The sequence below is a fragment of the Vanellus vanellus genome, assembly GCF_965231255.1.
Source record: "Vanellus vanellus genome assembly, chromosome: 2".
Taxonomy (NCBI): Eukaryota; Metazoa; Chordata; class Aves; order Charadriiformes; family Charadriidae; genus Vanellus; species Vanellus vanellus.
In genome coordinates, this window is record NC_138906.1 from 91,777,978 (window position 1) to 91,802,890 (window position 24,913).

The 24,913-nt window shown below is 39.0% G+C and overlaps 1 protein-coding gene across 1 annotated transcript in view; it reads left to right on the top strand.

The window, feature by feature from the left end:
* SEMA5A (semaphorin 5A) overlaps positions 1-24,040 on the top strand; it is a gene marked incomplete at both ends in the record, with an annotated part of 243,572 nt that extends 219,532 nt beyond the window's left edge. The window contains 6 exons of the mRNA XM_082479270.1: positions 3,011-3,229; positions 13,820-13,990; positions 16,827-16,982; positions 20,019-20,066; positions 22,285-22,496; positions 23,921-24,040. Coding sequence (XP_082335396.1) covers positions 3,011-3,229; positions 13,820-13,990; positions 16,827-16,982; positions 20,019-20,066; positions 22,285-22,496; positions 23,921-24,040 — 926 coding nt within the window. The remainder of the gene's footprint in view (positions 1-3,010; positions 3,230-13,819; positions 13,991-16,826; positions 16,983-20,018; positions 20,067-22,284; positions 22,497-23,920) is intronic.
* Between the last annotated feature and the right edge of the window lie 873 nt (positions 24,041-24,913).

Here is a 24,913-nt window from a genome sequence, read left to right on the forward strand (position 1 = left end):
CCTAGTTGAAGTGTGACACAACCCTCTGGAGTATCAGCCACTCTTCCCGGTTTTGAATCATCAGCCAGCTTGTCCAGATCAATAATAACGGTGTTAAACAGGATTGGACTCAGTACTGACGCCTGGCATACATGACTTTACTGCAGCTGGACTTTGTATGACTGATCACAACCCTCTGAGCCCAGTTGTTCAGCCAATTTTCAATCCATCGCACTGTCCACTTATCTAGCCCATACTTTGTTGACTTGTCTATCAGGAAGTTAATGGGAGACAGTGTCAAAATCCTTGCTAAAGTTGAGATAAGCGACATCCACTGTTCTCCCCTCATCCATGAACCTCATCAACTCATAGTAGAAGGCTATAAGGTTGTTCAATTAATAAATAGTACTGTATTTCCAGAATGTGAACTGATCTTGTTCATACATTATGTCATTAATGTCATAATGTTAATTTTGTAATGTGCAGTTTCTGTCTGAAGAGAAAATTGTAAAATCCCTTCTATGAATGCTGTATAAATTACTGTAAAACTGTGAAAAGACAGCTCATTGTAATAAATTTTTTAATGCTTTGGAAAGAAGAAAACACAGGGGAACACTTGCTGCAGACCAAACTCCACACTGAAAAGATTCTTTAGAATATTTTTCTGTTTCAGAGCTAAAGTGCCTCAGAGCTTTCCCTTAGAAGATTCCCTTCCCTACTCCCCAATTTAAATTGCAAGAAATCTAATATCATAATGGCAAATAAGGTCACACATTTTCCTTAGGATTGAAAAAGCTACACCTGTCCTGCAAAAATATCTTCAGAAGATCGTAGTATGAGTATGAATTGGTGAACACTGCAGTGTTTTATGAAGAAAATGACTGGCAATCTGGTCTGATTAACACTTTTTCCATTGTTTGCATTGCTTTTAATTTAATAACTAAAAAACTATTAATAATTTGAAATTCTGGTATAAAAAAAAATATTATTTTGGTCTCACAGCTCACTGCAGGCATAAACTGGGCATTTCCATGACCAAAGTGATACAAAATTGCAAAAAAGGGCTCTTACAGAGTTGGAAAGTGGATCTGTATTCATAATTCCCATACTGTTTCTCTGTACTTGCTCCCTTTTTAGATTTGAATGTATGTCATGTTTCTTGAAATGCTGCTTTTAATATCTGTGTAATAGAATATGGCTCAGCAGGAGAGAAATACTTACCCTCTATAATCACTGACAGTTTTTACCTGTTTTTAGTCATTTTAATATTGCTATTTTGCTGTTTTCTTATTAATTTCAACCATTTCTTATTACAAATATTTCTGTGTTGCTGCATCATCATTCCAATATTGCCATCGTTCAGTAAAAATACCCAAAGTCTCATCGACTTTGAGATGAAACGGCAGACCTTGAGCAGTATTACTAATGCCATAAGCACACGTAGAAATAGGGCATAACTGCCTCAGTACTGGACACCACAAATGAGGGGCTCCTCCGTTCTGGTTAACCAGAGTACTGTTCCTGTTCAGTCCAGGACCCCTGTTGAGCAGTCTCTTCACAGTAATTACTTGTAGCTGTTTCCAGTACGTGATTCAGTAAATCTTCTGTTTCTTTAGCTCCGTTTGATACTCCCACAGTGCCTGTGCTTGTGGGTAGGGTGTAAAACAATTTCTTAAGAATAAAAGTTTGTGCTGCACTTTAAGTTGCAAACAATCCCCTGCATTTCTCCACTGTTGATGATGCCATTCATCTGTACTCAGCAATACTGAAGCTCTAGCATAGGCAGGCAGCCACATCCTCTGCTGTTTTAAGAACCATTCACAGGACCTTCTCTCATCTCAACTACTTAAATAAGTGCTTATAATAAAAGCAGCTGTTAGTGGTCCATCAATCATGGAATTTCCAGTGATGCTAGCACTGCGGAACTCTTTGGCAACAGTAGGAAATCCCAGTTGTGTTGCTGGAGATGCTTAGTAGTGATGCTTAGAGGTAGTGCTACAGCTCAAGAGCGAGTTCGGTGTTGTGGCGAGTACAATTGAAGGAGTCTTCTTCCATGCAGAACCAAGCCTGAAAGTGACAAAGATACTCAGATTAACTGCAGATTATTAGAACTTTACCCAGGGCTACATCCAGGCACGTTGGTTGTATGCTGTGAACAACATTCTGCGTATTCCCCTTTCACTGATAAATAGCGGACTTCAGTCTCTGCCGCTGTTTAATCTAATGCCTTTTCTCAGTACCAAACTCACTTAGAAAAGATGTTTTCCGTTTGCCAGATGGTTATTTTAACTAGGAAGTGTGTTACTTCTATCGTGTGTATCTCCAAAAGGCTGATTTCCATAGCTTATATGTGGTTTAGTGCACTTCAACTCAGTGGAAAACAAACTGGTTTTTGAAGTGGTAAAACGCTGCTCTTCACAAAAGGGCAGTCTCACTCGACTTTGTGGAATTATTGCCGTACACAAAATCTGGCTATGGTTAGGATAAATACAGTGCATTGCTTTCTAGGACACTCATGAGCCTCTGGGCACCGCAAGCACTAGCGGAGGCAGGCTGGGTCCATGGAGAGAGCAGAGCCCTGCAGTAGGAGCAGGGGAGCTGGCTCCGTGAACGGTCACAGGCAGCTTAGTCCTGTCTTCTGTGCACCTTCTTCCTCTAAAACAGGGGCAATAATACCTATGTAATGTATTTGAAGATTTTCTGTTGACAATTGCTGTGCAAGAGAGAGACAATTTTTATCATCCTCAGGTGGAGTAAATTGACTTTAGTTCAGTCAATGCAGCTGTAAAGCTTCAACTAAAGAGTTGGAGCCAAGTCTTCCCTGTAGAACTGTGCAAGTGATTATGAAATTTCTATTATGGAAGAGATTCTTGAGGTGAAACTAGGGTTTGGATTGCGAGACTAAAGGACAAGACCCTCCTGGTCATGTTACTATTAGAAGCCTAGGATTAAATTTGAAGAGGAAAAGACTGTTTTGGGGTGAGATATGGTTTTAATTCATTATTGTTTTTTTCAATTCTTATTTTATTAGGATTGTCAGGGGATTTCTTGCGTTCTGGACGATACTCTGCTCATACCATCAATGGTGCCTGGTCACCCTGGTCTCCGTGGTCTCAGTGCAGTCGTGACTGCAGTAGAGGTATACGAAATCGCAAACGGGTCTGCAGCAATCCTGAGCCCAAGTACGGGGGACTTCCTTGCCTCGGCCCATCTCTGGAGTACCAGGAATGCAACATTTTGCCATGTCCAGGTAAGAGACAACTGAAATGAGAGAAGTATGTGAAAATAAAATAACTCATCTTCAAGGCTATATTTTGCAATAGTTGGTTTGGGTTTTTTTGCGGGTTTGCGGTTTGTTCTGGGTTTTGAATAAAATACATCCCAAATTTACCTTTATAATGTAAGTGGATTTGGGTAAGATTCCCAAGTGATGTCAATCAGTTTATCATCAACAGTATTAATAGCTATGTCTTTTTTCACTTGTGAGACTTTGACTGTAAAAATATAATTTTAATAAGTAAACATAAAAGAAAAAAGACATAAGAAATCTGGCGAGACATGAGAAATCTGGCTTGGTCTTTATTTAAACTGAAAATATAATTTTCTTCACAGTGGTTGCTGGCATTAAATCTGCACTAGCTTTTGAGTGTAGAGCCTCCAGCAAATAAGGTTCAGGACTGATCACCAACCTAGATGGCATCTCAAGTAGGCCATAAAGATTGTTCTTGGAATCTTGAGCTTCTCCTTCATTGAAAGTTGTTTTATGATTCTATAAAAAGGATTACAAGTAGAATATATGTTTTCAGGAAAGTACTTTGAGTTATAAATCATTGTTGTATCTTAGACATTTGGGAAAAAAAAAATCTTGGTTTCAGTCACCTCTCACCCTTCATAAAACAGACATCCAAATTCAGAGGCTTTTGAGCTTTGCAGAGGCTTTGTGGAAAAAAAAAAGGGAAGGATATAGGAGAACACATGAAGAAAAGAAATTGCAATTGGAATAGGAGGTATGATACAACAGAGAGGAAGAAGGATAATGACTGAGAGACTCAGTTCTTTCCAACAAGTAAATTTAGAAATAAGTTTTCATCCATCTTTAATTGTATTAATTATGTATAACAGTGCTGCATATTTTATTATTGAAGACTTGGAGCTTTTGGCATTTATTCAAGTGTGGACTTGAAGGATTACTATGGCAATATACATATTACATATGTATATTACCAGAGTAAAACATACACGTATGTGTGTATTTACCTACGTTTATAAATATCTATGTGGTTACAAGTTAAAACTGTGTTCCTTAAATCACGGGCATGGTTTTTTTAATATGAGTATTTTGTCCAATCTTATCGTTGCAGTGCTTTCCCTAAGTTCTGTAAGGCCTTTGACAGTCACTGTCCATTCTCTGCATTGGAATGTAAGCAGCAGATCTGTGCAGAAGACAGGTCTTCCCTTTCAGGAGGACACAGTTTTTTGAAAAATGTACTTCCGTCTTGAATTGCACCTAAGTAATATATTTTGGCAGATATCCCACAAACCCGGCAGCTCTGTGAGCGTTCTGGCTGCTCAGTGAAAGTGAACTTCTCTGCAGATTTATGGCTAACGGGAACAGTAGGATTGCTTGGCAACTTGAATGCCTCAGGCAGCCTTCTGAGGCATTCAAGCCTCCAGCTCTCTTGCTGGTGGGTCAGATCCAAAGGGAATTTCTGTTGGGGATCCCTGCTTCGGTCTGGGTGAAAGCTCATTGAGCCATCGAGGTTCTGAAAGAGGCACTTGGGCACAAACCAGCACTTTCTTGTGAAATTTTCTTGCTTCATCCAAGGAAAGTAACTTTAGATGCTTATTGTGTAGCTTCTCTATCTGGCAATGTAAGCATCTGGGCAGATCAAGGGAAGAGATTATATGCTTCTTTCTGAGCTTAGAGGCACGATCAGTGAAAGGTGGCCGTGTTTTCTACACCAAGCAGTGTGAGAGAGAGGTTGAAAGGAATCAGCAGAGAGCCAACAGTTGGCAGAGTATTATAAAATAATTCTGCACATTTTCACAGCCCTAGTGTATGCTCTAATTCATTAGTTCCTGAACCACAATCATAACACCTCGCTTTTCTTGAATTAAATTAAATTAAAAACAAGTCTGTTTCATGTGGCCGCACAGTTTGTCTGTGAAAAATTTTGAAGGTTGACAGTAATGCGTTAGGTCAAAGATTTAGGAGACCATTGTACTAACATGTGCAAGCCTCCCCAGGGATGCACGCAGTAGGTGAAGCGAGCTGGAACGCAGCACCTCCTCATCAATTCTTTTTTCCCTTGCAAAGGGAATCCCTCTATGAGACGCTGCCTTCAGCTTCCTTGGAAGGAGGTGAGTGGTGTGGTAATAGCTAACAGCTCCGCTCACAAGCTTTAAGATACATGATTGTATTACTATACTGTAGTAACTGAATTACATTGATTAAATGGGCCCAGACTATCTGTAAAAAGGGGCCAGATTTGTTGTTGCTTCCTAAATTGCCGTTGATTCTTAAATTAAATGCTGTCTTGAATTTTGTTGTATTTTTTTCAAAGTTAAAATAAGTTAAAGGTTTTAAGAAGTGGTATTTTTAATTAACTCTGCAGCTAGTACACTGTTATATTTCTTTGAAGGAAACTGTTCCAACCAGTAAAACACATAGTTATGCAGACATAAGTTTGATGTAGAGGCCCTTGTTGTTTATGAGTTTGCCAATAGCCAAAACTAAAATACATGAAGTTGTAGGGCAGAACTTGAAATTGTGCTTTATATAAAAATTATTCCCTCTTCTGCTGTCTCTGAATTTGAAAATATTTTTAAAGATCAGTTGGTATACAGTGTGGTTGACCTTTCTGAAGCAAGAAGGGGTGTCCTAATGTATCTAATAACTTTCTTCAGAGACGTTTCATTTTTCTTTTTAGTGCAAAGTGAATTTGAATAAAGATGTAGAACTTGAATGAAGTATTTAGATGTATGATAGCCTGTGAGGAATCACAAAGTTCCTCAGGTACAGGACTACTGTTTGCCAGTAATTAAGAAGAAATGTAAGGGGCTAAGCCAGATCTCAGTTAAATCAGAAGGGAAAACATTGTGAGCGGTAGATGTAATTGATTGTTTTATTTTCTTTAAGACATGGGAGAGTAAAAAATGATTGCAGAATAAGGCTTATCCATAAATCAGAGCAGCGTATAAATTTGTAGAAAGGAAATAATTTTTTATTAGAGGAGCATACTGATGAAATTGAATTCTCTCCATTTTTAATGAAACCCACAGAAAGCTAAATTGGTGGGTAAACATTAACATGTCTTACATTGACATTCATGAGATCTCATCAAGTAAGGGGAGACATAAACAACACATGAGTGAAGAGCCTTTGGTCCAGTCCTATGCGTACAAACCTGGCAGACCCTCCAGCAGGGAGGGTAAAAGAAACCATGGTTGGATCGCTTTTCAGCCTTCTTACTAACCAGTGTGCTAGGCACCAAAATTCATTTCCTGGGTGCTTATATTTAGGACAGCTATATAAAGTCATTCTTACCGTAGCTATCTGAGTGAGTTTCTAAAATGTCCCTGTTAGGCTTTGATCACACAACCCTAGCAAGTGTTTATAAGAAAGGCTGGTTTAGGTGCAGATCTCACCGTGGTATTGACTGTAGCCTCCTCACATGGAGAAGGCTATAGATGGAGTTTCAGGGAATGAGTAGGAGTAAACATACCGTGCCCTTCTTGCCTCTGTGAGCATTGAGGAGAAAAACAGGGACTCTAAATAGTTCATTCCCGTCCCTGTAAGTAAGTGAGGTGCAGACAGAAAGGCTGAGGAATGTGAGGAGATTTTGTTCTGACCTCGACCTGAAAGGCTGAGGGACTTGAGTCTTTTTAGTCTAGAGAAAAGAAGACTGAGCGGGGATCTTATCAATACTTATAAATACTTAAAGGGAGGGTGCCAGGTAGGTGGGAACAGTCTTTTTTCAGTGGTGCCCAGTGATAGAACAAGAGGTAATGGGAACAAACTTGAACATAGGAAGTTCCACCTAAACATGAGGAGGAAGTTCTTTAGTTTGAGGGTGGCAGAGCACTGGCACAGGCTGCCCAGAGAGGTTGTGGAGTCTCCCATTCTGGAGACATTCAAAACCTGCCTGGACGCCGTCCTGTGCAACCTGCTGGATGTGACCCTGTTCAGGCAGAGGGGTTGGACTAGATGATCTCCAGAGGTCCCTTCCAACCCTGACCATTCTGTGATTCTACAATGTCCATAGTTCAAGAAATAAAAATGCAATAAAGAATTTGATGCTTTCTAAGATTTATCTGAGCTCCCTCGGGGTAAGGACAGCTTCACCTGCTCCTTGCCCATACAGAAACATTTTGTTACAGTCCAATCCTGTCATTAGCCTTTCAGAAATATTCTGGTTAGTAGGAAGATGACAGCCATAAAGAAGCCTTCCTGCTAGTGCAGGCTCAGGTTCTGCTTTGCTCTCTGGTCTGCTTATTGCGGACAGGATCAAATCCTTATGATGTAAAGTGCTGCAAAAGATGAGTGATGGAGAAATATACCAACCAGTGCTTAAGTCATGCTGAAAGTCAATCGACTTTAGGCTTCTAAATCAATTAATCTGGGCTCAGTGTCATCCTGTAGATAGAGTGCTCTGAAGGACTAGAACAATGAAAAAGCTCGTGGAGCAGTCAACGAGTGTACAAGGCTTTCTTGTCTTGTTAAGGGTCTTACAGCATTGTTTTAAATATACTTATTAATATATTAATAGCCAGTAATGTATGATTAAATGTGCTACAGGATCCCAAAACTTTGTGCTGAAGCCATCTAGAACCCGCCTTTAGCAGCTACTATTAAATGTTTCTTGAGCCTGCAGGGGAGAGAGAAGCAGAGAAATTTTTTTCGACAGCTTGTAGCAAAGTACATGGTCCACTGACATGTGGATTGATAGCAGTCAATGGGCAGGTTACCTTTTGTTCATAGTATTTGAAGGCTGAATATATAATAGTAAATTGAATAGTGCCAGAAAATTGTCAGAAATTGTACCCAGGCCTGGAATATTATTTCTCTGTCTTGTACAAACTTTAGAATGATCCCTCATGCAATTTTGCCTTTGACTAACTAGCACTCTCCCAAATAATCTGCAGAAATAGTTTGGGAATCAGTGCAGGGTAAGGTCTGTTCCCAGGACTCAGTTTCCATGTGGCCAAACTGCTTTGAGGGGCAGGAGAATTTGCACTATTGTCTTGCACTAGCAAATTATGCTTTGGCCCTGTGCCTCAGTTCCTTTTTTATGGCTCAGAGATGTGGCGAATAGAGTTGAGCTGGCAGGCACTGAACAGCCTCAATAACTATGGAAAGGTTCTGTGAATACTCGCTGACGTTTCTGTTTTCTTTGAGTTACTAATATGTGGTCAATATGGAGACAAAGGAATCTATAATCAGACATATTAAGGTTTTGTTATCCTTGGGGGCTTGCGAGATATTTATATTACAAACAGAAACAGATGATGAAGAGAAGCATTGTTTGAATGGTAACTTCTGCAAATTTACAAAAATTGCAGGAATTTACTAACTTAAAGATTTGTTTCCCTGAAAATAATAATAACCAAATGTAAGGAATTCTGTCCTAGTTCACAATATTACACGTCTTCAGTTATTACCATAGAAAAAGACAACCACTTATTCAGTTTTGTTTCTTGTTGCCTTCTCTTTTCTTCTTTTGCATATAGAGGCACTTGGCTGATGTGCCTTAATTAGGAGTTAAAAGCATAGCTACATGAACACCATTGAGTAGCACGAACTACAGAAGTTCCTGTTCCCTCTTCTGCTGTAGTGGTGGATCAGAGGGAAAGGACAGTTGCCTTTTGTTAGATTTGAAATTCTGATATTGCATGACAATATTTGAGGATTATACCAGTTTCAAATTTTTTTTATAGTAGTTTTAGTTTGGTTTAGTTACGACATTTTGGGTGAGAAGAACCGAATAAATTCATATATCACTAAATGCATTAATAACAATAAAGAGTTTCAGACACACAAACTCCCTGAAAGACTGCTTAAGTTATTTATGCATGCTCTAAAGCCAGTTATTGCTTGTTATTTTTTTCTTCATTATTACTTTTTTTTCCCTCCTATTTTTTTTTTCCCTGCTGTTATACTTGCCCACAAGGAAACAAGAATACATTTAAAGGAATGGACAAAATTTATCCTGCAGTCACTTCATAAATCAGGGGGGAGAATTACTCTGATGTGATAAAGCTTGTCTCTGAGGCTGCCGAAGCCCATCTCTCCACATACATTGATCTTTCTAGGCTGCTTCTGTAGCCAGTGAGGAGAGCACTGAACTGCCCTTTGGAAGCAACTCTTGCTTTTCTAACTTAAGAGTCTCAGTTACAGACTTAAACCTGGGTTGATCCTTAGATTTTGGTGTTGTACTTTCCTTAGAAGCATTCGTTTGCCTTCTGTGTTTCTGCACTGTACAATGTTGACTGTTTCATGCAGTATTGCTTTTATGAATAAAAGGTATCTGTAGCATCACAGAAGCAAGACTTTGCCTTTGCAAATGGTGATGTGGGAAGAGCAATTCTTTACATTGAAACATGCAGTAACATCCCACAGGATTAGGAAAAAGCAGTAGGCTGTGATGTGGAATGGGATGATCCCCAGGTGTCTGGAAGGGAGCGGTACTGTCTTGGGTCTGTAGGCTGCCAAAGCCCCCGGATTTAGCTTTTACTGAGCCACTGGGAAACACACCATCTGCCTTTCGGTGGGTGGAAAGGACTGCTGCCCCTCTATTTATACCCCTTCATGCATATAGAATAGACTGGCCTCTCAACATTTTTTATTCTCTTTTGCTGCGCTTTCAAAAAGATGAACATGAGAAGTTATAAACCTAAAGGCATACACCAAAAACCCAAAGATTTTCTTTTTTTTTAGTTGTTTAAATTTGAAATGAGACCAGACAGTATATGAAAGAGCCTGCAATCCTATCTGTGTTCTCATGAAAGCAGGTGAGGACAGTGTGTCCTTCCACTCTCTTGTAAAACCCAAAGTGCATAGCAGGATATCTAGTTTACTTAATTGTCTCTTGGAAATTCTCCAGTAGTGTAGATGTTTTATCATGTCCCCAGGAGATCCCATTTCTGTACAGGGTTTGTCCCTAGTACATCCTCTTCCCTATAGGTATTTTTTTCATTATAGCGAAGAAATATTTATTAACCACAGCAACAGCCAGTAGGCAAAAAGTTGCTCGCTTTATTATAAAGGAAAGAGCATTGTTAGAGAGCACGCTGCTAGCTGAAGGGTGCCTTCTTCCAAAAGGGACCAACCTCAGTAATTGTCAGAAAACGTAAAGACTCTTTCTATCTTTAGTTGTGGAACTGCTTTAATGACTTTCTTTTGTCCAACAGCTCTACAAAACTGTTATGTAAAGAAACTGTAGTGACTGGAACTTTCCTTGCAGCTGTGTATTTTTCCTCCTATATGGAACAGAAATAACATTAAGGACTCCATGACAAAAGGAAAAAAAAAAACAAACAACAAACCCAGATGGTGCTGTGTTGCTAAGCAACTTTAAAGAAAGATGAAAGAAACCACAGAGCTCTATTTAGGTCTTGTAAAAACTCAAGCAGTAAATACTCACTCCTTTGATCTTATTTAACCATGATGATGCTTTATCATCCTCTGTTGCTCAGAAGGAAAAGTTCTGGGGACAAATAAAAGAGGTAGTTATGATAGTCCTTGAAAGGCCCAGAGATTTAGGATGGCAGCCTGTCAGTAAATAGTCGCTAAGAAAAACAGTTATAACTACACTGTCCAGCTCAACCATGATCAAATCTGACACTGCCTATTATATTATGTCTGCCCTTTCCTGTCTTCCCCAGACCCACTTCTCACTTTACATCCAAAGCCATGATCACTGACGTTGTGGAACATGGTGACATTCCTGGATGTCACGTCGGTCTCTGTGTTCTCTGAGCCCTATAGATAGATGGCAGATGGCAGTTTCAAATGCATGCATGTTTGTAAATTCTCACTCTGGTCCATTGAAAAATAAGTAGAAAGTGTTGGGGGTCACTGGCTCCATTACAGTGACCAAGCCACAGGTAACGTTTGCAGACAATTTATCTTCTGTGTAGGCAATCTCAGGCTGTCATTCTGTTTCGTGGAGGTCTATACACTTCAGCAGGAATGCCTCTGACTATTCATTCACTTGAGCTAGTCAAGGATTATTTTAAATTAAAAATAAAAAAAGAAAGAAAAAAAGGGAGTATCTGGAAAGGTAAAGCCTTAATAATGTGTGAAATGAATAGCTTAGGTAACAGCTTCTGCTTTTATTTGACATAATTTAAAAAAAAAAAAAAAGAAAAAGAGGCAAGTTCTGAATAAAAGATACCATGTCTTGAAATTGTTATAAAATTGCATAGTATATTTCACCTGCACTGAAGACAAATAACCTGTATCTTTCATAGATATGAGCTTGAATATTACTACATTAACAGAGTTATCTCAGGCAAAAAGACATATTTGTTTTCCGGTGACTATGTGAATAAAAGAATGTCAAGCACTCTACAGAGATGCAGTATTTACTTATGATAGGTGGCATAAAACTCTCTCATACATCTGTATATCTAGATGATTTGGCTGCTAAATATATCCTGGAAAAATTGTAACAATCATTGAATTCCTTAATAATGGAAACAATTTATTTAAGTGACGTACTTGGAATATAGTACCAGATTCCATGAATCCTGTCTGCCCAATCAGGCTATTCAGAGGCCAGATACATTACTTGCAAAAGTTTTTTACAACTATTGTTCTTAGCAAGGAAGTGCCAACTCCATGCTTTCTTGATTTTTCAGATAAAGTTGCAAACAATACAGAGAATAAAATGTTATATATTCAACAACTTCACTCACAGGATTAGTTAAGAGCCTCAGGTATGCACTAGTGAATTACCTGTTTGATTAGCAGTTGAGAACCTGAGGGTATGCCATATCTGAAATTACATTCAAAAATGCATGTATAAGTTTTAATATCAAAATAAGCACATTCTCCTAGCTTATTTTTTCACTGTTGTAACTTTTGCATAGAAATCATTCTAGTCCACTGACCAAGTGCATTTGTGATATAGAGTGCTACCAAAACAAAATGAGTATTTTTTTAATGTTCTACCTCTCCGAGTAAGAGAGAATTTAAATTCAGATATTTTCATTGTAAGTTAATTTTTTTTCAGATTTGGAGCTTCCTTTTTTTGGTAAGAGATAATTATGGAATAGCATTTCAATAAACCATTGGAAACTGGTTTACTTCTTGAAAGGCTGTTTGATTAATTGAATAGAAAGGATCAAAAGGAGTCATTTTGAAATGCTGGATGAATGTTTTGGAGACTTAAGTGACAATCAATTATTTCAACAAACCATGAAGTAAAGTCTTACAAGGAATGTCTTAAATGAACGCACAGTAAAAACGTGTACAGAAAACGTGTACTTACCTTGTATTTTTAAAAGTAGGCAATAATGAGTTTCTGTCTTGTTTGGTAAAATGCTCACTGCTGCTGTGGTGATGAGAGAAAAAAAGGCAAAACTTCTGCTCAGTTTAGAATCCTGTCATAAAGCAAAACTTTACTGGCACATTGCCTTTATTATACTTAGGGTCAGATCTATTAGAGTTGGTTGAATTACACACTATTTCTTTTAATTAATTGCAGACACGATAAATCATTTCCTTACTTAAGTATTAAGAAAGCAAGTGATAACACTTTAAATAGAGGTTTGAAAAGAAATCAATTTTTTTTGTAGAATATGAAAATTTTGAAAGTTTAGGTTTGGGGTTTTTTTTTCCACCAAAAAAGAGAAATAAACAAAATACTGAGATTCTTTGCAGAGAGAATGCTGTCCCTGGGAGAAGTACATCTGACTTTGTCAGGTGGTTGCAGATAGGAAGCTTTTGACAGAGGGGCTGCAACATGGCCATAAATGCCAGAAAGACATCCTGGAGCAGTAGCTTTAAGAATGGAGGCTGCAAAGGAGTCAGTCCAGTGCAGGCAATGAGGCAAACTCTCATTAGAAGCCTGTCTGGTGACCATGTGTTGAAAGCCAGGTGAGAAATGGGGCTCCCATGAAAACCAGCCTACAGTTCAGAGGAACCTTGTGAAAGTCTGGACAATGGTTTGACATACTTGAATCAGTAAACACTAATGGGGGGAAAAAAAAATTATTCTTCAACAACCTGTGTTTGAAATTTCAAATGGCAGCTCCTTTTTGTCATTCATCTGTTGCTTTTTTGAACTACTGCCATTGTTCTGCTGCTGGCATCTATGCTAGAGCTACAAGAAGATTGTAACATATTGGCCCGTCCAACCCTACAACTGTGTTAGATCCGTTGAAATGGGTTGTAGGGCTAAGACAATCTCACTTGGGTTGTGAAACAAAATTGGCATTCCTCAGTCTCTCTGTTGGTATTATTGGACTAAGTTTTAATTTATGAATAAAAATTTACTTTGAGCTTATAATACTTCTGCTAAAAAAGCTTTGGTATTTTATTTTCTCAAAAGTGAGAAGAGTTTTGGCCTTAAAGCTATTATGGTACCCACTGAAAGTATCTTATATGGATGAGTAAGTTTCTTAGACTTCCTAGTATACCAGGGGCTTTTAAAATATGTAAATTGAATTGCATTGCGGTGAGGTTAAATTTGTGGGCCTATGTTCAGTGGCACCTAAAAACGTTCAATAATTTCAGTAGGTCATGAATTAGATCCACAGTATATGAGAAAGATGGGTTGGATTATGTCATGTCACACATTAACTTGGAACAATATGATATTTTGTGTCTTTTCAGTGGATGGAGGCTGGTCTTGTTGGTCATCTTGGTCAAAGTGCTCAGCAACGTGTGGAGGAGGGCATTACATGAGAACCCGCTCTTGCACAAACCCAGCACCAGCGTACGGAGGAGACATCTGCCTTGGACTGCACACCGAAGAAGCGCTCTGCAACACACAGCCGTGTCCAGGTATGGCAAATCAGCCCGTGCAGCTTTGTTGTTTGTGTGCCACAGAATAAGGCATTCATAGTTAGGCAACATAATGCTCCTTGATCTGTTATTTAGGAGCAAATAATTTCTCTCCCTTATTAAGTGCACAATCAGCTCTTACATGCTACAATCACAGTAAATCAAGTAATAGCAGGATATAGCCTACGGGATACCACCTCCTCCCTCCCCCTTTAAAAATTAACATTTAAGTTACCAGCGTCTGGGTCTGGATGAAATAAAATTGTGTAATATTTGAAGTGGATCATGCAAACAGCCCGGAAGACTTTTAATAACAATATCACAAAGAAGTGCATTTGTTATAACACTAAACTTTCACAGCAAGCAAATTGCTGAGGTTAATATTCAACAAGATGTGTTATCGCAAGGTCCTTCAAGTAGATTAATGTTTTGCCCTGTTTTCATATAAAACACAGAGCAAACCGTAATTCTCTTTGTAAAATACCTTTTTCAACTTCGGATGTTAAAGAGCAGAGACTTCATCTTTTTAAATGACTGTGGAGTACTTTGTAAACGAAATGTGTCAGAACTCCCGCTAGTTGTATGATATTATGGATCATGACTTTTTCTGAAACTTTGACTCTGCCTTTGACCCATATTAAAAGAAGCTAATTTTGGGGGGTGAAATTTAAGTGAGAAGTAGATACTAAAACCCCACAAAACCAGATAAAATCATTAGTGGAAAGCCAGTGGGAAAATTTGTTTTCATTTATTGCTGATTAATGGATTACAGGCAAGGGCAAAAGGAAATAAGCGGCTCTGATGCCACATTATATTACTTGCTGCACTAAGAGCTTCTAGAGTTCAGGTTTTCTGCTCATATAATGAGGCTGTGCATGTGAAGGCACAAGCCCCACACGTTTGAATTTATGGATTCTATTACCTGTGCTGAACTACATTTTAAGTTAATTTCCTTTTCCAGGCACTGCATGTCTTGCAGCAGCATAAAAGTACCTACTTTGTCAAAATTAAAGCAGATGCAACACTCTGTATTGTGTTTAAAAAAAAAAAACCAACCCAGACGCAGAAATCAGTATATGATTTGATTTTTCAAGACAAATGGTGTATATTTGTATGTAGAAGTTACATAGCTGCCTTGGGATCCTTAAGGCATCTTTAGAAGGTCAGAACTGGTGCCTTCATTGTCCTGGTATTGTAGCTATTTCTCTTGCTGTGCATGTATTTTCTACTGCCATTTTTCTGGAAATGACAGTTTGCAAACATGTATAAATAATCTCTCCATCTTATTTTGACCTGCTTGTTACCTAAATTTTGGAGTAGCTGGAGGGTGGAGGAGGTTGATTCCTTTTGGTTCAAGAAAGTGAAAACTTTTATAAAGCAATAAAATTTCAGAGGGTGAAGTGTATTTCTTACGTTCTGTGGTGTTTTATTAATATTTCAATCTTACCAAAAATTTGCCATAGGTTTTTGAAACAGCACCTCGTCAACTAGCTGTGAGAATGGCCCTTGCCTCATGTTTACGATGTAGATTTCAAAACTTGTTTTTACTCCTCTTATTTCACATTGGTATGGGACAAAAATATCAGCAGTGCTACACATGTCAAGTTTGGGCAGACTCCTGCATCCCTGCAAAGCCATTTTCTTTTGGTGAGGAACATGCAGCCAGTGGTGCCTGCTTGTGCTGATCTGGAGGTACCATTGGTGGCATTCGCTGCTTGAGTGTCATGTTTAATATAGGAAGGGAATAATAGTGACACTTGGAATCTAAGAACAACCAACCAACACAGAAATGCATATGCAAAAATGGAAATTATTTATAACGTTTCTTAAGTTGTGAAAAGAGTAAAGATTTCTTGGCATTTGAAATAGTACTTTTTTTTTTTTTTTTCCAAACAAAACTGGCAGAAAACTAAAATTTAATTTCTGGAATCCTGATACTAAAGATTTTTGAGGATATGGAGGGTTACTGAAACTATGCAAGTATGCACTTAAAACAGTGAGAAAGCCAACAGAAGAAAGAAAAATAACTGAGCTCTGTCTTATACATGCCAAACTCAGAAGACTGCTGTGAAGGCAAGACTTTTGCTTGAATTATAAAAAAGCTGAGTTCAATAAACTCGTGGCACCTCATGGGAATGAGATCAATTTGCTTCATTTAAGGGAAGTATTCTGAGATCACACAGTCATGAAATAAAAACGTCTTAATCAAAACTCCGTAGTCAGAGGAAGAAATATAGAGAAACAATAGAAGCTGATAATGAACCGAATGGGGAAGAGAAGGTGAGAATACTTGATGAGATCTCTTCTATCTACAGCAAACACATGGACCTGAAATAACAAAAGCTAAAAAAAAGAGCAACAAACCTCTCTGCAAGATACTACTATTTTTGCGGTTAAATAAATATCCTGTGTCAGACCTGGAATACATACTCTTATAGCTCTCATTGCTACTTGTCAGGTACATAAATAAAAGACAGTGTCATTGTCCACCCTAACGACCTAGACTGGAATTAACTCTGTGGCAATCACTCTTCCAGTCACCACTGCAGAATCCCCTCCAGCTTCTCACTTCCACACACAAATGCCGTGGCAGAAACCAAAGCTGTAATACGTCTGCGACAAATTTGCCATCGCAGTCTACATTTCAGAGACTTTTGCCAAAGCCGAACAACCTTTGTTTTGTTGTAGTGATAGAGTTGTCCTCTACTAGTTGGTGGTAGCTGGAGATGGGACCTTCTGTCATAATTCAGAAGTACAGGCTATTTCTCTCTCACTTGGTGTACTTGAGGCATTTATTTGCAGCGCCTGTATGTGTGTCCCTCTCTGCCTGTTGCAGACAGCTGGTCTGAGTGGTCCGAGTGGTCCCCCTGCGACTCATCTGGCCTCCAGCTCCGCATGCGTCAGTGTGTCATTTTGTTTCCCGTGGGCAGCCAGTGCACGGGCAACACCACGGAGAGCCGTGCCTGTGCTTTGGACTCCAACTTCATACCAGGTGAGATCAGCCTGCTCCTCGAAGGATTAGCGAAATCTCTCAAGGTCTCAGGAGCGAGGCGTAGTATTGTCCCACACCGCACTGTGCAGAGCCGAGAGCTGGGACAGAACTTGCCTTCTGTCAGCCAAAGCGTGTTGGTCTACTCTGTAGAGAAAATGTTGCCAGACCTGGTGTCTTCGTGAAAATCTGCCTGGTGGCACTGAGTGCTGTGGAGCTGTCCTCACTGTCACTGCCTGGGACTTTGGTTAGTCACTGTCACAGCATTCTGCACATCCCTCCCTTCCTACTTGGTAGCGGAGTGCAGGGATGGCTATAGACAGCTAGGAGACATAGTCTCCTTTTTACTTTAATCCAAGGGGTTTTGAAACTTTGGGGTTATTAGGGAAACATTCCTCTATGTTTTGTGATTTGCTTATACAAAAGTGGGTGCTGTGGTAGTTAATCTGGAAATCATTTGACAGAATCCCTTAAATTCATAACTGCTTAGAAAGGTAAATACTATTAACTCAGGTCCTTATCTCCCCCATGAACGCAAAGTACCTGATGAATAGTCACGTCATGTATTATTCTACAGCATTTGTCAAAACTGATGACTATACTCTTTGTTTCTTTTGGGGTCTTTTTGGTTTTTTTTTAATCCACACATCAGTATGGGTGACCACATTGTATTGCTGTTAGCAGTCATCTTTCCGCCTGTGTACATTAAAAAAAGCTAGCAGTCTATTTACAGACAGAAAAATTTACATTTTAATGTATCGTTTGAAATGTAATTATGTTTACTCAGTGCAGCAACCTTTTTTTTTCTGTAACTATGCAGTACAATATAGTACAATATAACAAAGAAATCAACACATTTAAATACTGTTTTTATGGATGGTGCATAATGCTTTAACTCCCGAATACTATTTTTTCCTCCAAAACCAATGTGAAAAATGTCAGTGTGAACGCAAAAACTCCCACATTGTATTTTTCCCTTTTTCTCAGGCTTTCGAAGCAGCTCTATTAATATTCACATTCTGTGAATCCCTTGCTTAATCCAATATAAGCTCTACATCTTGTTTTAGGAAGTAGGCATTTTCAGAGTCTGAAAGGAGCCACCTCTTCTCTCGCTCTTCTGGTTTGTTTGCCACTCCTCCTCCAATTGCCCATATCACAGCAGATAAGGTCGTGCCCATTACACTCACCTTCGGCAAACTAGCTTGCTTTCTTGGGTTCGCTCAGCTCGCTTTCACTCCTCCAGGTCCTCCAACTTTCCACCTCTCCCTCTCAACCTCTTTTTCTTTTTCTAATTCACCTCCCACCTTTCCCCAGTTAGTGTGCTGGCGTGTCCACCCTCATGTTGTCACCTCCTCCTCCTGCTTCCCTTAGCTCTGTTCCTCTCCAGAACTTAGTATATAGAGTGACTCTGGCAGAGTGCAAAAATTACTCATCGTTGCTGCTGCTGTGTTTCCAGAGTTAGTCCTAATCAACATTACCTTGCAGAGCGTTATGGTTTTCTGGTTCATTTTTTTCTGCTTTTTGTTTGGATTGTGAATTAATAGTCTCAACCACACAATGTATGCTCTCAGCCTTTACCTCTCAGTGAGAGTGTTGTTCTGTCAGGTCTGATGCTTTCTCATTTTGAAACTAGTCAGTAATGATTTAGCATGTGAGGAAAGGTAAAAAATTGTGATTCCTTTAGCGGCAGCTGCATGTGGATCACCTTTTGGTGGTGGAGAGCCTACTCTGTTAGTTCCTCGTACAGCAGCTATTGCATACCTGTGGCCATCATTGCCGCCCTTCTCTGGTCTGTTTTTAGTTCTATGAGAAATATCCTTAGATGGGAAAACCAGAGCTACACACAGTGTTCATGGTGTGGGCAACACCTTGATTTATAAAGTGCCATAACGCTGATATCCTGTCCTATTCACTAGCGCCTTCTTGGTAGTACCTGGCATTTGGTTTGCCTTTTTGATTGCTTTTGAACACTAAGCTGGTATTTTCATGGAACAATTTGTCATAACCCCCCGGTCTCACTCAGGAGTAGTAACGGTCATCGTTTTATATGTGAAACTAGAATTGTTTCCTCTGTATGTATCGCTTTACACTGATCTACATTCTGTTTCATTTGGTATTTTATTGCCTAGTTTTGTAGGGCCTTTCTGCAGGTCTTCACAGCGTGCTCTTGTCCGTGCTACCTTAACTTTGTATCATCAGCAAACTTCAAACCCACATTTGCCTCCTGCTTTTCTAGCTCTTTGAAAAGCCTAGGTCCCTCCATTGTAAGAACTGAGCACATAGTACTAACCTGTTTTCTGTCTTTTCCCTCATCTCCCATCTCTACTTTGTTGCTTGGAAAAACTTTGACAAGGAACTTAAAAACTTTTTTGAAATCCGGGTAGACTGTGTCAGGTACCCCACCCACATCCAAATGATCATTGACCTCTTCAGAGAGGTTCAAGAGCTTTGTAAGACAGTACTTCCCTTCACAGAAGCCATGGTCCTGAAAGAAAGAGTGGGAAAAGTTGATTGCCAACAAACTTTTATTCAATATTTATGCAGAATGTTTCCAAAGTCAAAATGGTAAGGATACAGGCTGGAATTACATTTATTAGTTTACCATTGAGACCCATGAAATTGGAAGTTGTCTTTTTAGAAGATTTGTAAATTCCCTCTTTTCACGAGTGCTAAATGTGACTTCTGTTTGAACACAAGATAATTAAACTCTCATTAATTTTACTGTTCAGAAAATCAAGTTTCTCAACATGCTTAAATGCCACAAAGAATGTTTTCATGTGTGCTTCATCCTTTTAATTCCAGAAATGTTTTGAGGCAAGAATTAAAAATATGTTGCTGCATTTTCTTGGGAAACTAAGGAACCTGAAGATGTCATTGGACCTTTTTGTTAATTCTACCACATAGTAAAAATCTTTTTTACTTTGGATTTGTAGCGAATGTGGTAGAACAAATTCTCAAATCCTTACTGTGTTAAATCAAACTAGTAGTTCTCTGTAATATTTTTTCTCCTTGACATTAATGGTTTATTTATTTTTCTAGAAATATCAGTGGCACGATCCAGCAGCATAGAAGAAAAACGATGTGGAGGTAAGCTTTTCAGCTCTAGACGTGTATTAACTGCTGAAATATTGATTCCTCATTTTTTCCTTTTGTTTCACCTTTTGCTCTCTCTTAGTTTTATTGTCCCTTCTAAATGCTGCATTCTCATTACTTACACTTGTGCAGAAAAAGAGAGGTAGTTACTACAGGATTTCTCATTAAATATCCATCTGCTGTTGCTGACCTTTGAGATGAGAACACGTATTACTGGATGTTTGTATTTTCTTCTTTTTCCATTCGGCAGTCAGTTTTGTCTCAAAAAGAAATTCCTATTAAAAGCTAGTTATCCGTAGGTCAAAATTTGTAAAGTTGCTCCACCTTGTTCAGGATAATAATTTCACAAACCTCTTTAGGACTCCACATGAACAGCAGAAAGCCAACCTGCTAACCCATCTAATAGCTCCGACTGTATCTGGGACTCATTTTCAGCTTTGCTGCCAAAGACAAAACTAAAAAGTAAAAAAAAATGTTCCATTCCAAAGAGTCCTCATGCTAGCAAAAACAAATCTTGAAAGACAAAACTGTTTAAAAAAAGGTAAACAGCAAGAAAAAGACGGAGAAGAAAAAGGAAAAATTACTGGGTTTTTTTGTGCTGAGCTATCACACTTGGTCTGTGTCGTCATGGTAATAGCTCTGGCCAGTTCTAGTATTCTTCCATGCACAGATAAGCTGCATTTTTAACCTAATAAAGGACAATGAAAACACAGGGGTTATGCAAGGGTACTAGTGTGCATGGTAACTTGTTGTGGGAGCCAGGATAATGTGATTTGATTTTTTTCTAATTAGCAGTGTTACTCTGAAAACATTTTGCCAAGTTCTGCAACGGTGGGAAACTCGTGAAAGTGTAGAAGGATATTTCAGTGACAATTTATATACTGGTGCAATCAACCTAGTCAGCCAAATATTAGTTTGTGTTTCTAAATACCCAGTAGGCATGTAAAAGTCCTACTTTAGGAATTTGCAAAAAATGGGACGCATGCGCTGGCCCATTTTTCTGTATTACAGTGAAAAAGATGTTTTTCAGACTAGTACCAGTCTTTCAGTTTAAAATATTTTATTTGTGCATTTAGGCAACCACAAACAAATTTTCAGTAATATTAAGATGAAATTTCCAACATGAGCTTCTCAACGATACTTCTCTCCTGATCAAAAAGGACAGCTCCAGTTTGACATAACAATGAAAAAAAGTGTAATTTGTTTATTTTGAGCTAATCCTACTGGTGCTACATCTGACCTGACATCTCTGTTCAGTAACATCAGGGGACGATTGTGCTTTAGATTCCTTTCCACAGTTTCACGCAGCAATGCGCTCCCTCTTAGTTTTAATCCTTGCGTAGGTGGTGAAGGTTTCCCATCGTCTGATCCCATAGTATCTTTGAAGCACAGAACAAGCAGGAGAGTGCTGGGTTCTGAGTTGTTGACGTTGCACTCTCTGGCTGCTGTGGTTAAAAGCACACTGAGACTCTAAGGAGTCTCCCTCTTTCTTCCCTTCCTATTTTCCCCTAAAGAACTACCATTTTTTCCTCACGCCCCCATTACATATAGAAAAAAATGTGAAGGCTGAAGAAGGGAACAAATTGGCCATATATCGAAGATACAGAAACAGTGAGACCCAGCGAGAATCAAGGCAGGGGATGGAAAAAATGTATGCTGCTGCTTCTGGGACATGCACCAAATAAAGAGGATATGGAAAACGTTTTAGAGAAAGCAGGACTGTGATTCAAAGATATCAGGATTTTGTTAGTTCTGCCACAAGGCACTACGTATAAGAGGAAGAACTAGAAGAACAGCAGAGGAGGCAATACTGAAAAAGCTATATGTGTACATTATACACGTAACTTTTATATAACAGGGCTTTGTTAGATGGTCTGAAGAAAAATTTTGCTGAACTATCCAAACATACAAAATGCAATTCATTCATCTGTTAGTTGGGCTTTGAACTTGTTTAAGCATCTTTCAAAAATCTCAGTCTTAATACTTAGAGAGATGTATGGGTATCTAAGATTCTTATAATGATCCCTTTAGGGAAACACAATGCATTTGCTACTGTGGGGATAAGCCATTGCAGCTGAGATGTTTCTGGGAAACACATGAAACTTCCCTTATCCTTATTTGAATCAAGCACTTGTCTACATTTTTCTCCAAGCTTAAGCTTTTATTGCTACTTCCTTAAAAATAAGACTGTCTTCTGCTCTCCACCCTGCAGAGTTCAACATGTTTCACATGATTGCAGTGGGATTAAGTAGCTCAATACTTGGTTGCCTTCTTACCCTGCTTGTTTACACTTACTGCCAACGATATCAACAACAGTCCCATGATGCAACTGTCATCCACCCGGTGTCACCAGCTCCTCTAAATACCAGCATTACCAACCATATCAACAAACTGGACAAGTACGATTCTGTAGAAGCCATCAAGGTGAGAAGTGGGTTGGGAGCTCTATAACGCACAACCTATATGGCCCTAGGCAACGGTTCTGCTGTATCAAAAGAATTCTACTTGCTAGTTTTCTGCAGTGGTGTTTGGACTCAAATTATGCTGATTGCTAATGACAAAAATAGATTTCACTTGAAGCATTGTAATTACAGATCCGTTCCTTTGTCAATCCCTATTACACAGGAAGCTAAATTTTGTCTGCGTGTATAATTTATACAGCAGCAGCCTTTCCTGGAAAAAAACCCAAACCACTCAAGTTTTGTTTTGTGGGATTTTTTTCTGAGCTGTGTTCCCTAGTGGCTTGTTCAAGAAGTAAATAAGGCCATTAACAATCATCATGACATATATTGAAGATAATCGTTTGGCTCCAATGATATAGTGTCAAGGGCACAGTTCATCTTCCTGCACTGTGTTTGTACAGGAGACGAATATATGGGCATATTGAATATATATACTGGCGAATATCTTCTGGGTCAGATTCTCAGCTAGTGTTCAAACTCAAAACATTCTGTAAATGAGCAGTACAGATTTACATTAGCTGAGAGCCTGGCATGATATCTTTATCGTATGATCATTTTTCCTAAACAGCTGTTTTCTTTTTACAACCTTTCAGAGTAGCTTTTCTTTTCAGACCCACTGAATTAAGGAAGGATGAGCTTTCTGTAAATACCTAGCTCAGTATCTTCAGATTACACAGCTTATTCATGCAGCTGCAAAGCTTTTTGTAAATTTTCTTAAATCCTACCTGGATAATCCAGTTTTTAATTTCTGCATTTTTCTTTCTAATTAAAGACATTTTAAAGAATTTCATTAAAAAAAGCAATAAAAGTCTAGATTTTGTAATCAGTGGTGGAATATGTACCTAATTTGAAGCTTTTCCAAATTCCACTAATCATCTCTCTGGATAGCTACAGAAACAAAAAAAAACCTTTGAAAATTCCTACTCTTAATACCCATATAACTTTCTAAAAAAAGGGATTTACACGCTTAAGACTTTCAGATATTTCTCCTACATATTGCATTTTAAAATCAAGGAATTAATGCAGTAAAGAGAAAATAATTCTTATTCAGTAAAAAGATAATGAGTGAATCATTCTAATAAGAAGAACTGAATATGTATGGTTAAAAAGTATTTTTAATCATAAAATTAGTTTTATAATACTGGGGGGAAAATGCCTGGCTTTACTTCATTGAGTAGCAGTGCTTTTTGTATGAACATTATGTAAGCAGCTACATGCAAATGCCAGTTTTTGTAAACGTTCAGGTTTTTTCTCAATGCATTTTTGACTGACTTGCTATACATAGATATTTGCCACAAAAATTGCCTTGGTGAAAGAGCACTTAGTGGGTACCTTTCTTCTGTCCTTCCTATTTTCTTATCTCTTTCTTTCTTCTTTTTTTTCCAGGCATTTAACAAAAACAACCTGATTCTGGAGGAGAGAAACAAGTACTTCAATCCACATCTTACAGCAAAGACTTATTCTAATACCTATTTTACAGATTTCAATAATTATGATGAGTACTAATGGGCTTGTGTATTTTCTGGCCTCCTGTAACTCCCCAGTCCCCAAGGCCTGTGCTACTTGACTGCTCATGTGATTGAGGCTTCAGAGATGAAGTTCAAAGACATTTCAAGCACGATCCAAGCCATCAATGTCCCATTGCTGCCAAAAGCCCAAAACACCTCTTTGTGACATGACATTTTCTTTGCAGAGTGCAAGGTTGGCCTTCAGTGTCAGGTGCAGCTATAGCCCCTCGGTGTCTCTGGACCACTCATGAGGATTGCATCGCTTCACTCAGTTTCATAAGCTTCCAGTCAGAGTTCTCTAACAAGCGACTAAGTAATTCCTGAGCTTTAAAAAAAAAAAAATAATAATATTACCCTGTAGAGCTGTGCCAGGAGTGCAAATCTAATTTTCTTTTCAGGCATTGTCTTTTATTTCCATGAGGTTTGAAAAGGGGAGCTCTGCTGTCAGCCACAGAGCCCTCTGTGCAGTCTCCTGAAGCTCACACCACCGAAAAGAGCTCACAGGGTGCTGGGAACAACGATGAGGAGAAACGTGGTGGTTTAGCGATGCTCTGCGGCAGCTCTGGGCTCTGTAGGGCTGATCTTCCTGGGCTGCAGCTCACTCTGGCTGCAGTTCAGCTGTTCAGAGTGCAGAGACTAAGGCTGTACCAAGGGATACGATCTTGTAATTAACCCAGAAAGCTACAGGGTCAGTGGTTTCCAGCTGCGAGCTGAGCCCAGTCACGTAACACCTTCACCTGCTTCGGTTTAATTTTTGGGAGGGTGAGAAAGGGCATGTCCCAGAGGAAGGCCGAGGGAGGAGGGCAGATAGGAGAGGCACACCGGAGGGTTTTTCTGCGTGTCATTATTAAACCAGCCTTGCCAAAGTGTG